Source organism: Athene cunicularia (assembly GCF_003259725.1).
Source record: "Athene cunicularia isolate RWA chromosome 24 unlocalized genomic scaffold, athCun1 chr24_part1, whole genome shotgun sequence".
NCBI lineage: Eukaryota > Metazoa > Chordata > Aves > Strigiformes > Strigidae > Athene > Athene cunicularia.
Window position 1 is genome coordinate 5783903 of NW_020799132.1, and position 13454 is coordinate 5797356.

At 44.0% G+C, this 13454-nt stretch overlaps 1 protein-coding gene across 2 annotated transcripts in view; it reads right to left on the minus strand.

Annotated features, from left to right (window-relative positions):
- Positions 1–13127, minus strand: part of ALG9 (ALG9, alpha-1,2-mannosyltransferase) — a 96263-nt gene extending 83136 nt beyond the window's left edge. The window contains exons 1-10 of one of the 2 annotated variants that reach the window (XM_026863784.1): positions 13109–13127; positions 12656–12794; positions 12347–12481; positions 11473–11543; positions 10523–10611; positions 9373–9508; positions 8961–9048; positions 8713–8818; positions 3544–3666; positions 1449–1603 (exon numbers count right to left, since the gene is read on the minus strand). In XM_026863784.1, coding sequence (XP_026719585.1) covers positions 1449–1603; positions 3544–3666; positions 8713–8818; positions 8961–9048; positions 9373–9508; positions 10523–10571 — 657 coding nt within the window. In that variant the 5' untranslated portion in view covers positions 10572–10611; positions 11473–11543; positions 12347–12481; positions 12656–12794; positions 13109–13127. The remainder of the gene's footprint in view (positions 1–1448; positions 1604–3543; positions 3667–8712; positions 8819–8960; positions 9049–9372; positions 9509–10522; positions 10612–11472; positions 11544–12346; positions 12482–12655; positions 12795–13108) is intronic. The other variant, XM_026863786.1, reaches the window with a different exon arrangement.
- Between the last annotated feature and the right edge of the window lie 327 nt (positions 13128–13454).

The following is a 13454-nucleotide window of genomic DNA, read 5'->3' on the forward strand; positions in this document are numbered from 1 at the left end:
GTGGGCAATCAGTTCTAAACTCTCAGCTGGATACTGAATACTGGACAAAATGTCATCAAAAAGTGTTCAAATGTGCAGGACAGAAATATACACTAGATTTTCCTAAAGCCATATTTGGCAAAGGTCCTAAACCATTGCCCTCCGGTGAATGTTCCAAGAGCACGTAGCGATTCTCAGTCAGAGCCATAAAACTGCTGATATTACAGAGCCTGATCCTGTACGAATGCAAGGACTGAACCTCATCTGGGGTGCTCCAGCTTAGCACCATAAAGCATCAGCAGGGATGGGTGATCAACTGTCAGAATAGCAGCTGACCAGGGAAAGAGCAGGAGTGATTTGAGGGGTGCAGGCAATGCTGGTGGGGAGCCCAGGAGCCAGCAGTAGTGCACAGCAGGACAAAGGAGTAATAGGAGAATGAGGTCAAACAGCTGAAACAGGCTCTAATTGGGACTAGTGACTGCATTCCTGTGCCTCTTTAACAGAGGAAAGATCAATAATTTTGAGCTTGGGAAAGGTTTATATCAATCTATATTATTTACTCTATGAAGTCTTTCAAGTAATATTTAATAAACATCCAATTTTTGGCTCTTCCAAATGTCCAATACAATTTCCTAATGCCTAAAATAGAAAAATTTTTCAAATCAGTGAAGAATTCCTACTAAGGGACAACAAAATGCATTTCCTACACACACACCCATTCCAACTCCTTAAAGCTTCCTTAACAATAGACAAAGGAGGCACAAGGCTGTAAGGAAGTTACTAATCCTCATGATGTCTCTTGGATGTTGTGTTGTATTGGCACTACAACATCACAACTGCTCCTCACCAGAAATTTCCACTTGGGATGGGAGAACAACTCCAAGTTATCATGAAATAATTCGTGGCAAGGAAATATTCTCAACCATTTACCACTTTACATGATCCCAGACAAGCTCCTCATGTGATCACCTTATAAAGCCATGAATCTTGTTTTGCTGGGCTGTTAAGCAGCCTGCACTGCTGCAAGTCCAAGATTACTAGATGAGCTCATTCTGTATGACACTCAGGGGGGAAATCCCAAATATCTTTGCTTTTACATCACATCTTACAGAGCGCTAACAGTTTTCCACATAGTCTCAATCAACCTGTACAGAAAGATTATGGTTTGTGAAATCAGCAACACACATACTTCAGTATTAGAACAGCCGTGCATTTTGCTTCCAGAGTCTCACCAGCTATCCATGAAACACAGTTCAAAAATGAAAACTGTACCAGTTAACAGATTAAAGACGATGATAAAAACTTATGCATAGGACAGTCCTGAACTGTGTAATCACTGCAGATTGTGTCACAGACAGATGTACTGCAAAAGTTCCCAAACTCTGGGAAGCAATGTTAAAGAAGCCAGCTAGCAGTTACGCTTCCTAAAGGTATGAGCTCCTTAAAAACACGTTCCAACTAAAACTCACCTGAAGAGCAGACAGAGCCACAGCACTGCAGAGACAGATGAGGGGATAGATGGGAAAGAGAAACCTCTCTTCTTTGTGGGGCTGACTGAAGAAAATCATGATCCAAATGTACATAGGAGCTAGTGTCAGCCAGTAGGGACGACCCAGATTCTGAACTGAAAGAAACAAACCCTCAGCAAAGCAGTAATGTAAGAATGAGGGGTTATCCCATTCCCCTCTTGCACAATCATCTCTCACATTCAGAAGCCCATTATCCAGATGCAAACCACTGCCTTCAGACACAAACAAACCATGTTCTGAGCAGCCCTGTTGCTGAAATCCAGGTGACACTTCCAAACAGTTGGGATAGAATTTTGATCAGATAATTTTTGTAGATTCCTACAATACTAAGAAGTTCAATGGACTTTAGAAGACAGAAACCAGAAAATAAGGGACTGCATTACTGAATCCAAGCAAGAGAAAAAAGTCCATCAAGAACTGACATGTCTAAACAGGTAGTCAGAAGTACTAGTTTTCCTGCTGTGTATTATGCTATGCATACAAAGATCAGAAAGAATCTCCTCTGGACCTACCCTTCCACTTACAAATGGTTGTTTAGTGACTGAAGTTTCCACAACCTTCACTGCTTCATTACAAAAATAACAGCATGAGAGGTCTCTGAGGCACCTTCTGCTTAACGGAGGAAATAACTGACTCAAAAATAACAACAATTACCCTGAATTTTAGTCACAGTGAGGAGGGTTCTATAGCGCCTGACAATTTTCAGTCCCTCTTCTGCCCCCTTGCTACTCCCAACAGCAGAGTTAAGCAATTAAGCTAACGGCATTTCACAGACAATAAGAACAAAGCACTTGGCAGAATTGCTCCTGCTGTTAAGTACAAGAACACCAAGTGAACAGCAGGAAATCTTGCATTTACAGGATCTCCTGCTGAGCTTTTACTGGTTTCTGACAGTATGTCAGTCATATCCAAGGAACAGATATAAGCAAATACCCGTTAACATACATTTTCAGCAAGGATTATGATGTTATTGTTTCCTGTATTCAGTAAAAATATCAGAGAGCGAAGCACTAACTGGACTGATGAATCTGGAGGCTGCTGTTGATGCTTAATGAATCTTCCCTAGGTAAACGGCAGAGAAGAATTCACACTTCATCAACACCTTTTTCCTCTCTAGTCACTTGCCAGATGTCTTTTATTTAAACTGATGTCATTTTATTTAAGAGAAAGTTCAACATGAAGTAGGGAATATTCTGGTTCCTCCTTTTTCTAGTCTCAGTATATCACACCTATGAGGATGCTTCTCCAAGCACTGAGTAGCAAAGCTGTCCTGCCAGGGCCTCGTCCTTTGAGATGAAGAGTGTCTTTACAGTGCACAGAAGAGTCCAGGTTCAGTCCCGACACAGGTGGCAGCAGCAGAGACCAGAGGATGACTATGTGTAGGCTGAGCCCCAACAATCAAAAGGGAAATAACTGTTCTCTACAGCTGTTGCAGAAAACATTCTGGCAGTGGGATAAAAAAGTAACAATGGAAAAGCCAGCAAAAGGTTCCCTGAATGACTCTAAAGGCTATAATATAAAGGCAGAATAAATAATATAAAGGTAGAATAACTCTACCATTTCCAGCTGCAGATAAAATGGAAATAACAATGGGTATATAGTTTCTTTCCCCCTTAGGATTTCTGACAGGGCTATTTCTAATGCATTTGCACATCTGGTTGAAGGTTATGTACCATACAATTTGTTAAGCTTACTCTGAGTACGGATAGCTCAGCCTTGAATGTTGTTCTTCTTGAGGTGAAGGCAGGGAACACAAGAATCATCCCTAAAAACATGTTTCTGCTATTTTGCAGACAGCACGTAAGTAGATGCATCTCACTGCGTGTTCTTTCTGCACAGCAGCTCCATTGTGGGGTCAATACTGAAGTGAGTAATGAGCTCTAGGAACTTTCCTATTACTCCAAAGGCTTTCCCTGAACCCTAGTTTCACTTCCAGTAAAGGAAAGCTGCTCTTTGGCAGGCAAGCTCTCCCTTCAGTAACAAGGTTGAGATCTGGGCTGTCTGTGCTTGGCTCCCACAGCTGTCTTATACTCACCATGAAATTTCTGAAGCAGACACTCCATGAGATAAGTCAGTGGCAGCACAAGCAGTGCCAAAATAAATGCCACGTTGAAATTCAGAAAGCCATTGATAAAATAAAAGGACCAGGGTTCTGTACCTAAAGGATGAGAAAAGGAAACAAAGAGTTTTTAAATACATGCATGTACGAGATCTAGATTTAACAGCAAGCTTCTCTGCCCGACACAGACCCAGATAATCAGCAGCAGACATCCATTCTCTCCATTGTAAGCATATTGGAACCAAACAACGGAAAGGGTGTGGACAGAAAATCTTGCAGCTGGACAGAGGGTGCAGCCCCATGGAATGAGCCTGAGCCATCTCAAAGCAGTCTCATGGTTCTGTCCCTCACCCATAAAACTAACATAATAGTGGCATGAAAGTCAGTCAATAACCATACAAAGGCACCAGAGTATCTCACAATCATGTCTGCCCAATAAACTTCATTGTCTTCCTTTGCAGAAATTATTTTTCTCTTTCCTTTTTCACTGGGTCATAGTCAATAGCACATCTGCTGCTCATGAATCACAGGCCTCTCTAAAAGTCAGCCTTGCCCAGCAGAGCCTACGCAGCAAGAGAGGCAGAAACTTGTAAAACTAGGAAATTTTACTCCAAATTCATTCTTTTTAATTGAAGTACCAGAGGAGTAACACAAAAACACATAATGTTAACAGGAGATCATTATAATTCTGGGGTGATGATGTATATTCCATGTTGGCAGAAATAGAAAATGCACTAAAAAGGAACAAGAAAAAGAGTTTACATTCACACTTCATCCCAGCAAAGCCTCTGACACTAAAGTTTATCTGGATGCTAGTTTTGGTACCTCCTTAGAGTGAACGTTATTTAAAATGTCTCTACTTCAAACTGTTCTTAAGAGTGTAGCTTCAGACAGAAACAAGCCAACTTTGCCTCCCAACATGACATACTTGGGTACTGGTTGCAAGCTTCGAAGAAATTCCAGTCCAACTGTCATTTATTTGGACTCTTAATTCAGGATGCTCAAAATCCTGAACAATAAGGAATGCCAGTTCCTCTCCACACATTTGCCACTCTCTCAGTGTGATTAGCTCAATCAGTCAGTAAATGACATGCGGGGGCTTTAATCACTGCACTGTTGTGACATGTGTCACATGCTGCAGCAATTTCCTGCAATCAGAGCCACTTAAATAGGGTCCGTGTTGAAATTAATCAGACAACTGAAAAGCAGCAAGGAAAACCCAAAACCTCTGCAGCTTCTATAGTTAAATAGGATTAGAAACTGTACTAGTAATGTTAGAAACATGTCACTGGAGTTACTAAGGCCAAGTAACTTAGATTCATTTAGGAAACCTTTAGCTATAGCAATTACAGATTTGGAGAGTAGGGGGCCTTAAGGGAGTGAATTATTAGAAATTCACCTTTTCTCTCCCTCCACCTGCCTCATAATTCTTGAAAGTCCCACATGAGCACAATCCTCAGCCTGTGAAAGGCTGAACATGGAATACAGTAGAGTGAAAGATCAAGTCAAGTGAGAACATGACAGTGTTATCTGTATGGCAACACTGAAGAATTGCCAATGTCCCTTCCTCCTCCAGACTCTCCTGGTGACTCTCCTTATTTAAGGACTGCAATTCTAAATAATAAGCATGACAGATCTTGAACACGTGCAGAGAGCAGATCATTTTAGGACTGAAGCATACCACCCTTCCTAGAAATCAGGGTTGCTGCCTGGGATATGTCTGTGAGGGAAAACGTGAGGCAGTCTGGAGTAATCACACTGTAAATCTTCCAGTGGACATCTAGAAATAGCGGTGTGTGAAGGGGGCTCTGGGTTCTTCTCAGCCCTGTCACCTCCAGATTCTCTTCTGAGGCAACAGTACGGGTTTCTAAACACTTACAGCAGGATTAGCACTGGTTAAGTCTCACTAGAAACTCCTTCCATGAAGCACCAAGGCCCCTCCTTATATAAAAAAGGACTAGAACTGAGTTCCATAGCCTGCTTCTCTGCTCCCAGTGCTGGTAAACAACAGCCACTTTATTGTAGAAGATACCAGGATGAAGTAGAAAGCTTCTTGAACTGATATAAACTGTTACCCTCCAGGGTCCTCTGGGTACAATTAGGCTGCACAGCACAGCCAAGTCCCAAATCTTTACTGAAGAGTAGTACCAGGGACTATACTGTCACCCTTTTACCTGCCCCAGCTGCTATGGAAAGTAAAGTTTATTAACTATGGCACTCTCTAGTCTGGTCTCTGATATGATAGCCTGGGACTCAGGAATAAAGGACACTTCATGAAGCACACCTCTGCTACAATCCAGATACAGCCTTCAAGACCCGGAGGTGTCCTGAGGGACTCTGTTAATAAAGAGGTCAGCTGGTCTAAAGCACAGTTTTAACAAAAAGACTACTTTCTCAGATTTTTTTATCAGGATGAAATTGGATTGCTCTTAAGTATGAAGGACTCTCCAATGAGGAATTTTCTTCTCTGGGTGAGGAGAGGAAAAAAAAGAATTGAGGAGAACAGTGCACTGCACAAGCAAGCTAAATAATTCACAGACACCAGGCAAAAAGCAATAGCCTTGGTCACTGTGATGACTCACCCATTCAGAGGCATTCAGTCTCAATGCCTCCCAGGGCAAAATGCTTTTATTCTTGTTATCCACAACGACTGGAAGTGATCTGAGAAGAAACTGCGACGTAAAAAAACCAAAGAAAAACCCCATTGCATACAAGAAGTCCTGGCCCAGAACAACATCTTTCAAGCAGGGAGGGATACTAAAGAACTCTCCACGCACGGTACTGATGGCAACATGCTCCCACAGCATCGCCTCCAGACTGTGACAGAGGATGCAACTTCCCTGCAAGTATCCCACATGCTGAGCAGATGTGGGCTGTAGAAGAGACAGACTGATGAAAGCAGTGGGAAGAACACGGGCCCAGTCAGTTCATGGCACTACGGCTCCATGGGATAACCACCTGGAAGCACTGTCAGGCACTGAGCCAGAGGCTGGTTTGAATTTGTGCTCTGTGACAGGCCTCAGGAGCAATTCTAGAAACCAAACTCACACACAAGTTAATAGAACTTCACAAGCTACCATGCTACAGCCTGACCACAGCAATGGTGAGGGCGGCTCAGGACAAAGCAGGGGAGTTGAAAATAGGCTTAAACTAAGGTGCCCCACCCTATGTTTGTCACAGGCTAAAAGCCTGCATGCAGACAGGAACTGTAGCTCAGCTGTTAAGCAGTAACTAAGCTGCAATAATTTGACCATGAGTCACAGTTCTCATTCTAAGGTCTGATTCACTGCTAGTATAACAAACAGTCTGCTTTCTGCATTTCATTTATTTTCACTCTATTTCAGAACCAGAGCTCAACAGAGCAAGGTGTCATATAAACAACGCCAGCATATTCCACTCAAGCCGAACAAAGCTTCCCAAAGTGCCATCACGCTGCAAGTCACAGCCAAGGCTCTGATCACAGCAAGTGGGACAAAACTTTTGTCACGAATTGTGCATTCTTAGAAGATACGTACACAAAAGCATCCCAAAGCCTCAGAATCAGGTTTAGGGATCTACGCTTAGAAGCTAGTTTCCTTTAGCTGCAGAAACCTAATCACCTCAGGAAAATACTCACTGCACAGACTGTGTTTATCCAAAATGAGTGTACTGTTACAGACAAAAACAGGAAAAAAAAAAAAAAAAAAAAAAACTTTGTCTCCAGAACTCCAGTCTGCAGACAAAAGGAAAAATACTGTGGTGCTTATACTGAAGATGATACGGGTTGATGGCTCTGCAACCTCCAGCAGTTCCTACTCCCATCATGTCAAAGTTGGGAAATCCCAGCTCCAAAGCCAAAAGGGATTGGCCAGCCTTTCATCTCCCCTAGTAGTGTTATTTTTCCCAAGTGTTTTGAAGCTCTCTAAACCCACAGTGTTGTCCTGGCCACACTGCATTAAAGAGCAATTTCAAGCAGACTCTTTTACTAGCCTGAGGATGTTATATGAATGTCACTATGAATAAAACACTTCAGAATAGATTGGTCCCTGGAGGATTCTGGAAACAACTCATGTACCAGTGTGGAAAAGGTCAGGCACAAGCCCATGCCAAAACCTATCAGAGACAGAGACTGGAGTTTACTTACAGAAAATTCATAGCAACAGACTTCAGAGCCTTCCTGCAGAGATGAAAAACCAAGGCAAAGCAGCTGTTGCCCTGCTGTGCCACAGCACAAGTAACAAATCACCACTCAGCACCACCCAAAACACCCCTTCAAATGAACCAACAAATACGGCCCGCAGGGCACTGACAGAGAAAGCCTTGCTGCTAAGCACTGCTGAACCCCTCCTAGAGCATCTCAACAGGGCATAAACAGATGACAGAGGCGACACAGGCACCCTGCAACCTCAACTCCCTGAAGTCTCCACCAGCCCCTCTGAAGCCCTGCAAGAAACACAATACTTTCCTACTCTTCAGCTCTAGAAGTACATGATATGAACAACTTCGTGTAGTGGCAGCTCCCAAACAAACAGTATAGCTTTGCCATCCAGGTTCACCAAGGTGAGACTGGGGCCACACAGTATCATAAATGGCCAGTGCCAGGGAACCCCTAGTAGGCAGATGACTTGCCTGCAGATTAGATCCCTGTATGGTAACCTCAGATTCTGCTGCCCAGCAAAGCACAGGCCACTGCCAATAAGCAAGATTCCCAAGGCACAGCACGGACTCGGAGAGTCTGCAGAGACCAGGTTCTGCACTGCTACCCACGTTCTCAAGGCTCTGCACCCTGACTGTGAGGAACAACAGCCAAGAACTCGATTAAAGCTGACAAACTCACACATGTATCACTCGTGTAGTATCCAGACACGTTTGCTACTAACAGTTCTCTGCTGTGACGCTGACACATCTCACAACGGTTTTACAGAACTTGAAAGTGAACAGAGCAGCTTAACTCATAGAGAACCCTAATGGCCTGCGGATTCCCAGCTCAAGAGAGACATCCTGTGACAAAAAGGTGGAACTGCAGCCCCATTAGAGCTTGCAGGCTGCTTTTGCTTTAGAGTACGTCAGGAAAAGGACTGGCAATCAAGACCTGGTGGGTCACGGTAGTAAGACAGCAGCAAGAACACCGCCAGCTCCCTTCCCGGCTGGTCACCTTAAACTCACCATAGAGATCAGGTCCGTGTGAGGTGAAGACGTTGTATAAAACAATGTTGAGAGGTGCAACTACCAGCTTCCCGTAGTAATAGCTGTCCACAACTACCAAGGGCACCTGGAAGAAATCATCTATTGTTTAAAGTGCCAGAAGCTTTTGGCTGGACTGCCCAAAAGCTACATGTGATTTTCTTAATGGAACCCACCCTTTCTACTGCCAGCCCAATTCATTTCCTTTTTGTGTTGTTACAAGCACTTACCAAAAATAGGATCAATGACACCACACACCAGTTGAGGAAACTTTTCCACCTCTGCTTCAGTATCAACAAGTCAAAGGCAATAGGAAGCCTGAAAGAGAGACCAGGTATCAACTGGAGACTGTCCTTCCCCACTGCAGGTTCTCCTGTCCCTTCAAAGCAAGCAGGGAAGTAGCTGGAAGAAACCCATCACTTCACTGGGCTCTGCTTCAGTATATGAAGGTGAGGAAATCTTCCCAACCTAAGTTCTTCAAAAGCAAAGAAATCAGGCTATGGAAGCCTGTAGTAATGGTGCTGGACTAGGCAGGGAGCTCAGTCCTTGCTAGGTTCTTCCTCCAGCTCTCCAGCCCCTACACTATCCTCAGGCAAGAAACATTTGACAAAGTGAAAAACCCTTGAGCCCTCCTCTCCTTACCCAAGAGCTGCACTGAAGGGCCAGCCCAGAAGGGCTCCAGCAGCCACCCCCAGCACTGCTACAGAGGTCTTGTCCATATACCAGCCAGTCATGGCAATCACCGTGGTGTACATGCAGAAGCTGCTTGGGAGGAAAGCTGCAACACAAGGAACAAAAGGGGTTAGCACAGCTTTCCCACAACAGAACTGTGTGAGGGCAATACAAGGCTAATTTCCATTCATTCCATTGGGGCTGGCATACTATAGTGGATACTCTCATTTCACTGAAAGCACAAAAAAAGAGGATTCTTACTCAGCAAGGCCATAAATACTTCCTTTTAGTATGAATGCCTCTTTCCTCAGTGGCACTCCACAGTGGTAACTAGATGACAGCATCCACAGTTACCACTTGTAACACTTGCTGCACCCTCTATATTCTGCTAGATTGAAAAAAAAGAAACAAACCTGCTCAAATGGCAGCAGGAAATGTGAGCTAACTGGGTACAGTCTCTGAAACAACTGGGCAGAGACTGCTGAGAAGTAAGCAAAGAATGAGGAGACCTATGACACTGCAAAAACAATGAACAGAAAGTCCTTTCTCCACTCACCATAAACATTAAAAAAAACCAAAAAGAGTAAAATAGGAAATCTCCACGTTCATAAATTGTGGTATTTCCCCTTATGTTTCTGTATGCACACAATACAGAAAACTTTTGCTCAAAGTCTCTCTTTGCACCTTCCTCAATACCTACAGCAGGTGTTTTTTAAGTCTTACAGTGGTTGACCAGGCAAATGGGTAACAACCAGACAGAGGGGACAGGACACAAAAGCAACTGACAGTGCCAAAATATGACCCTCCTTTCTTGGATTAAAATATGTTCAAGGAAGGTAGGCTAAGACCCTGTTTAAAGGCATGGCCCATTGCAGAGAAACTAGAGGCAGCAATGAAAACAAACATGCCCTGGAAAAGAAAAGATAACAGCAGTGATGTAGGCAACATAATTTGAATCAACACTAACTCTGTCACCACACCTGCCACGAGAAATACCCGCAGCAGAACACAACAAATGACTGCTAGAGAGATTTTAGTGCTGTGGATTTTCTTCTCTCTGCACCTGTCTTTGGTTTCTATGGACAAAGTAACTGTTAGTGTCATTGCTAAGCAAATTTACCTGCAGATGAGCAAAACATTCCAGTGCTGAGTACTAAGAAGGCCAACATCAGGCGGCTCACATGTAGCCCAAACTTCTTGCACACGGCCCTAAGGAAGTAAGAGAGAATTATATACCACAAAAATATCCTCAATACATAAAATAACAGTATCCAATGTATGCAGAGACACAAACAATCCATGGAGCATCCTGCAAGCTCTAAGGTGGGTGATTCTCATTACTCAGCCACTGAAGGCAACCTGAAGGGCAATATAACTGCTGCCAGCCTGGGATTTCAGATCCTACTAAGTTACACTCATGCAAAACCCTAGAAGAGACTTGGCTTCAACCCGTGTCAGTTGTGCTCATGCAAATCTCAGGAACTTCAGGAGGCTGCACCGCTGCAGCAACATGAACCTATCTAAGATTTTTACCTCTCAAAATCACACCATGCAAAAAGCCACAGCTCACATTCTTAAAACCAGACTACGGGCAACAGAAAAGTCTGCTGCAGGGTCTGAAAGCCACAAATACAGAAGCAGCAGGTAAAAATAAAAATCCAACTTAAAGAGGATAATTGTATGTTCAGGCTACTGCTTTTAGTGGATGTAAGCACCACTGACAGATACAATCAATGTATTCCACTAAAAGTCACTCTGATAAGCAAACACAGCACCAGTCTCTCTTCCAGCAGAGCTGAGTTTATAACACTCCCACCCTGCTTGCTGGTATTCGTGAGAAAACGAGTGTAGCCAACAAAATACTGGAATGGAAATGCAGGCCTAACAGTGGAATTCTGACCCATATTTCATTGAGTCATGAGAAACAGATTTTCAAGGTTCACTGCAAAGTAGCCAAATTTACTAGACACATCTACACACGAGCTTCAGACTGTACTTCCTGTGGTAATAAGTAAATATGTTACTCACATTGCTCCAAAACATTCACTGTAGACAGTTTCTAATACTTACTTGTAGAAGTAGAGTTCACAAATGCAGCTCAGGAAGGCCAGGAAGCATCGCAGGAAATAGAAGATAAGGACCTAGGAGACATACTCAGAGTCTGAACAAGGTTTGCAATGAAACTTATGCACCTATTGCTAGCAAGTTAGTCCCAAGAACAAAAGTTCTGAAGAAGATAGAGCAAGTTTGGCAGTGGTGCACAAAGCTATTCTTGGAGACCCAGATCCCACACCAAGGGATGCCAAAGATCCCAGCAGCCTGAAGCCTAGACCTATAACACTGAAGTCCTTCACAACACAAAAAGTGAACACAGCCCACTGAACTTACGAGAACTAGCCCCCTTCTGTTTTCTTGTGCAGAAAAATGCCAAGAATGGCAATGGATACCCAGGCAGAACGCACATTCAGGGCTTTTTCTTTAACACTTCTTGCGAGTTCAGTTTGCAATATCCCTTACAAAATACTAACTTATTTTTTATAGTTTATTAAAACAATATATCAAAACAGGCATTAATAGCTGGCATAGAAACAACACAGGCTTCTACAGCATCAAGGTGAAACTCACAGGGGCGAATGAGAGCCCACAGCTGCCTTGTCCTGAGGCAGGCCTGCACACACTCAAAAGGCCATGGAGCTACCACCCCCTCTAGGACTGCTTCTTAATCAAACCCAAGCCTGGCAGCATCTCCCTGCAACTTCACAATCACTTTTCCTTGGATCCCATTGAGTCAGCTCGTTGCAAATCCTTAAAGGGAGGTTAGTACTTACAAACAAATTAGTAAACACTACTTCTCTTACCTCTGACAACAAACAAAGTAGATGTTTAACACAGGCCAAAGGCACGTTTATTCATCACAAAAGAAGCTTTCACACATCTTATTTACCTTGTTGGTTTGTAGAACCCTAGCATGGAACAAGGCTGGTAAGGCATGAAGCCACAGGTAAGCATAGGAGCGGATGGCATAGGCTGGAGAGTATTCCCACGTCTGAAACCCCTTTCCATAAATGAGGTAGTGTGTCTGCAACAGAGATTAAATCAATAAATACATCGCACAGAGTAGGCAGGTTTGTGTTTCCATCTCTAAATTCTTAAGAAAATTTCTCTTTGAAACACAGAGATTAGCGCAAGGTTCTAGATAAACCTGTACTAGCTACAAATTCCCAGGTATCTCCAGGGAGAAAAAGCCACTTACTGGTTCCCAATAGTTGAATGTCTCATCACAATCAGAGATGTTGCTTAAGAGAGCTGCACAGAACCTGGCTGAGATGAGACACTTGAAAGCTGTTGATCCTTCAGGGGCCCAAACCTGTCCTGCTTTGCTCCCAGACGATCTAGTCCAAAGAAAAAAAAATACAAATATGCACCAAGAAGACTCAGTAACAAGATCAAGTCTAGCGATGTGACACCAGGCAAAAAAACCTGACAGGTGTATTTGCATCTCTCATTTACGCAGCGTGTGAGCAGAGGTGTCTCTCGTCCCTGCTCGGAGGGTGCCGGTCCCCTCCCAAGGACGGACGGACGGACGGACGGACGGACCATCCCCGTCCTCACCGCCCCGGAGCAGCGGCCCCGAGTTCCTGACCCAGCGCGGGAGAACCCCCCGGGGCCTCGCCTGCGCCCCAGCCCGGAGAGCAAGGCCGCGCACTAAAGCTCCGCCGGAGGGGGGCCGGGGGGGGCCCATCTCCCCCCTACCTCCTTGCCAGAAGGAAATGAATATGCATGACAAAGTAGCTATGTCACTGAAATTGTCAGCTCTGAGAGTTTCTGGGAGCACAGAACTGTCAGTCAGGAAATAACAGCATTACTTGTAGCTGGTAGAAGCCTCTAATCCTGACATAGCTTCTGCAAAATTTTTTTGGCTAAGAAAATAACTAAGCACTCTAGCAGAGAGCAGCCTATTTGAAAGCTGTGTCTTACTGGAGCTCTGGAGACCCTCAGGAAGGGGTGTGTTGGCACTGCGTGTAGGTCTAGCTGCTGCATTTTAGGAATGA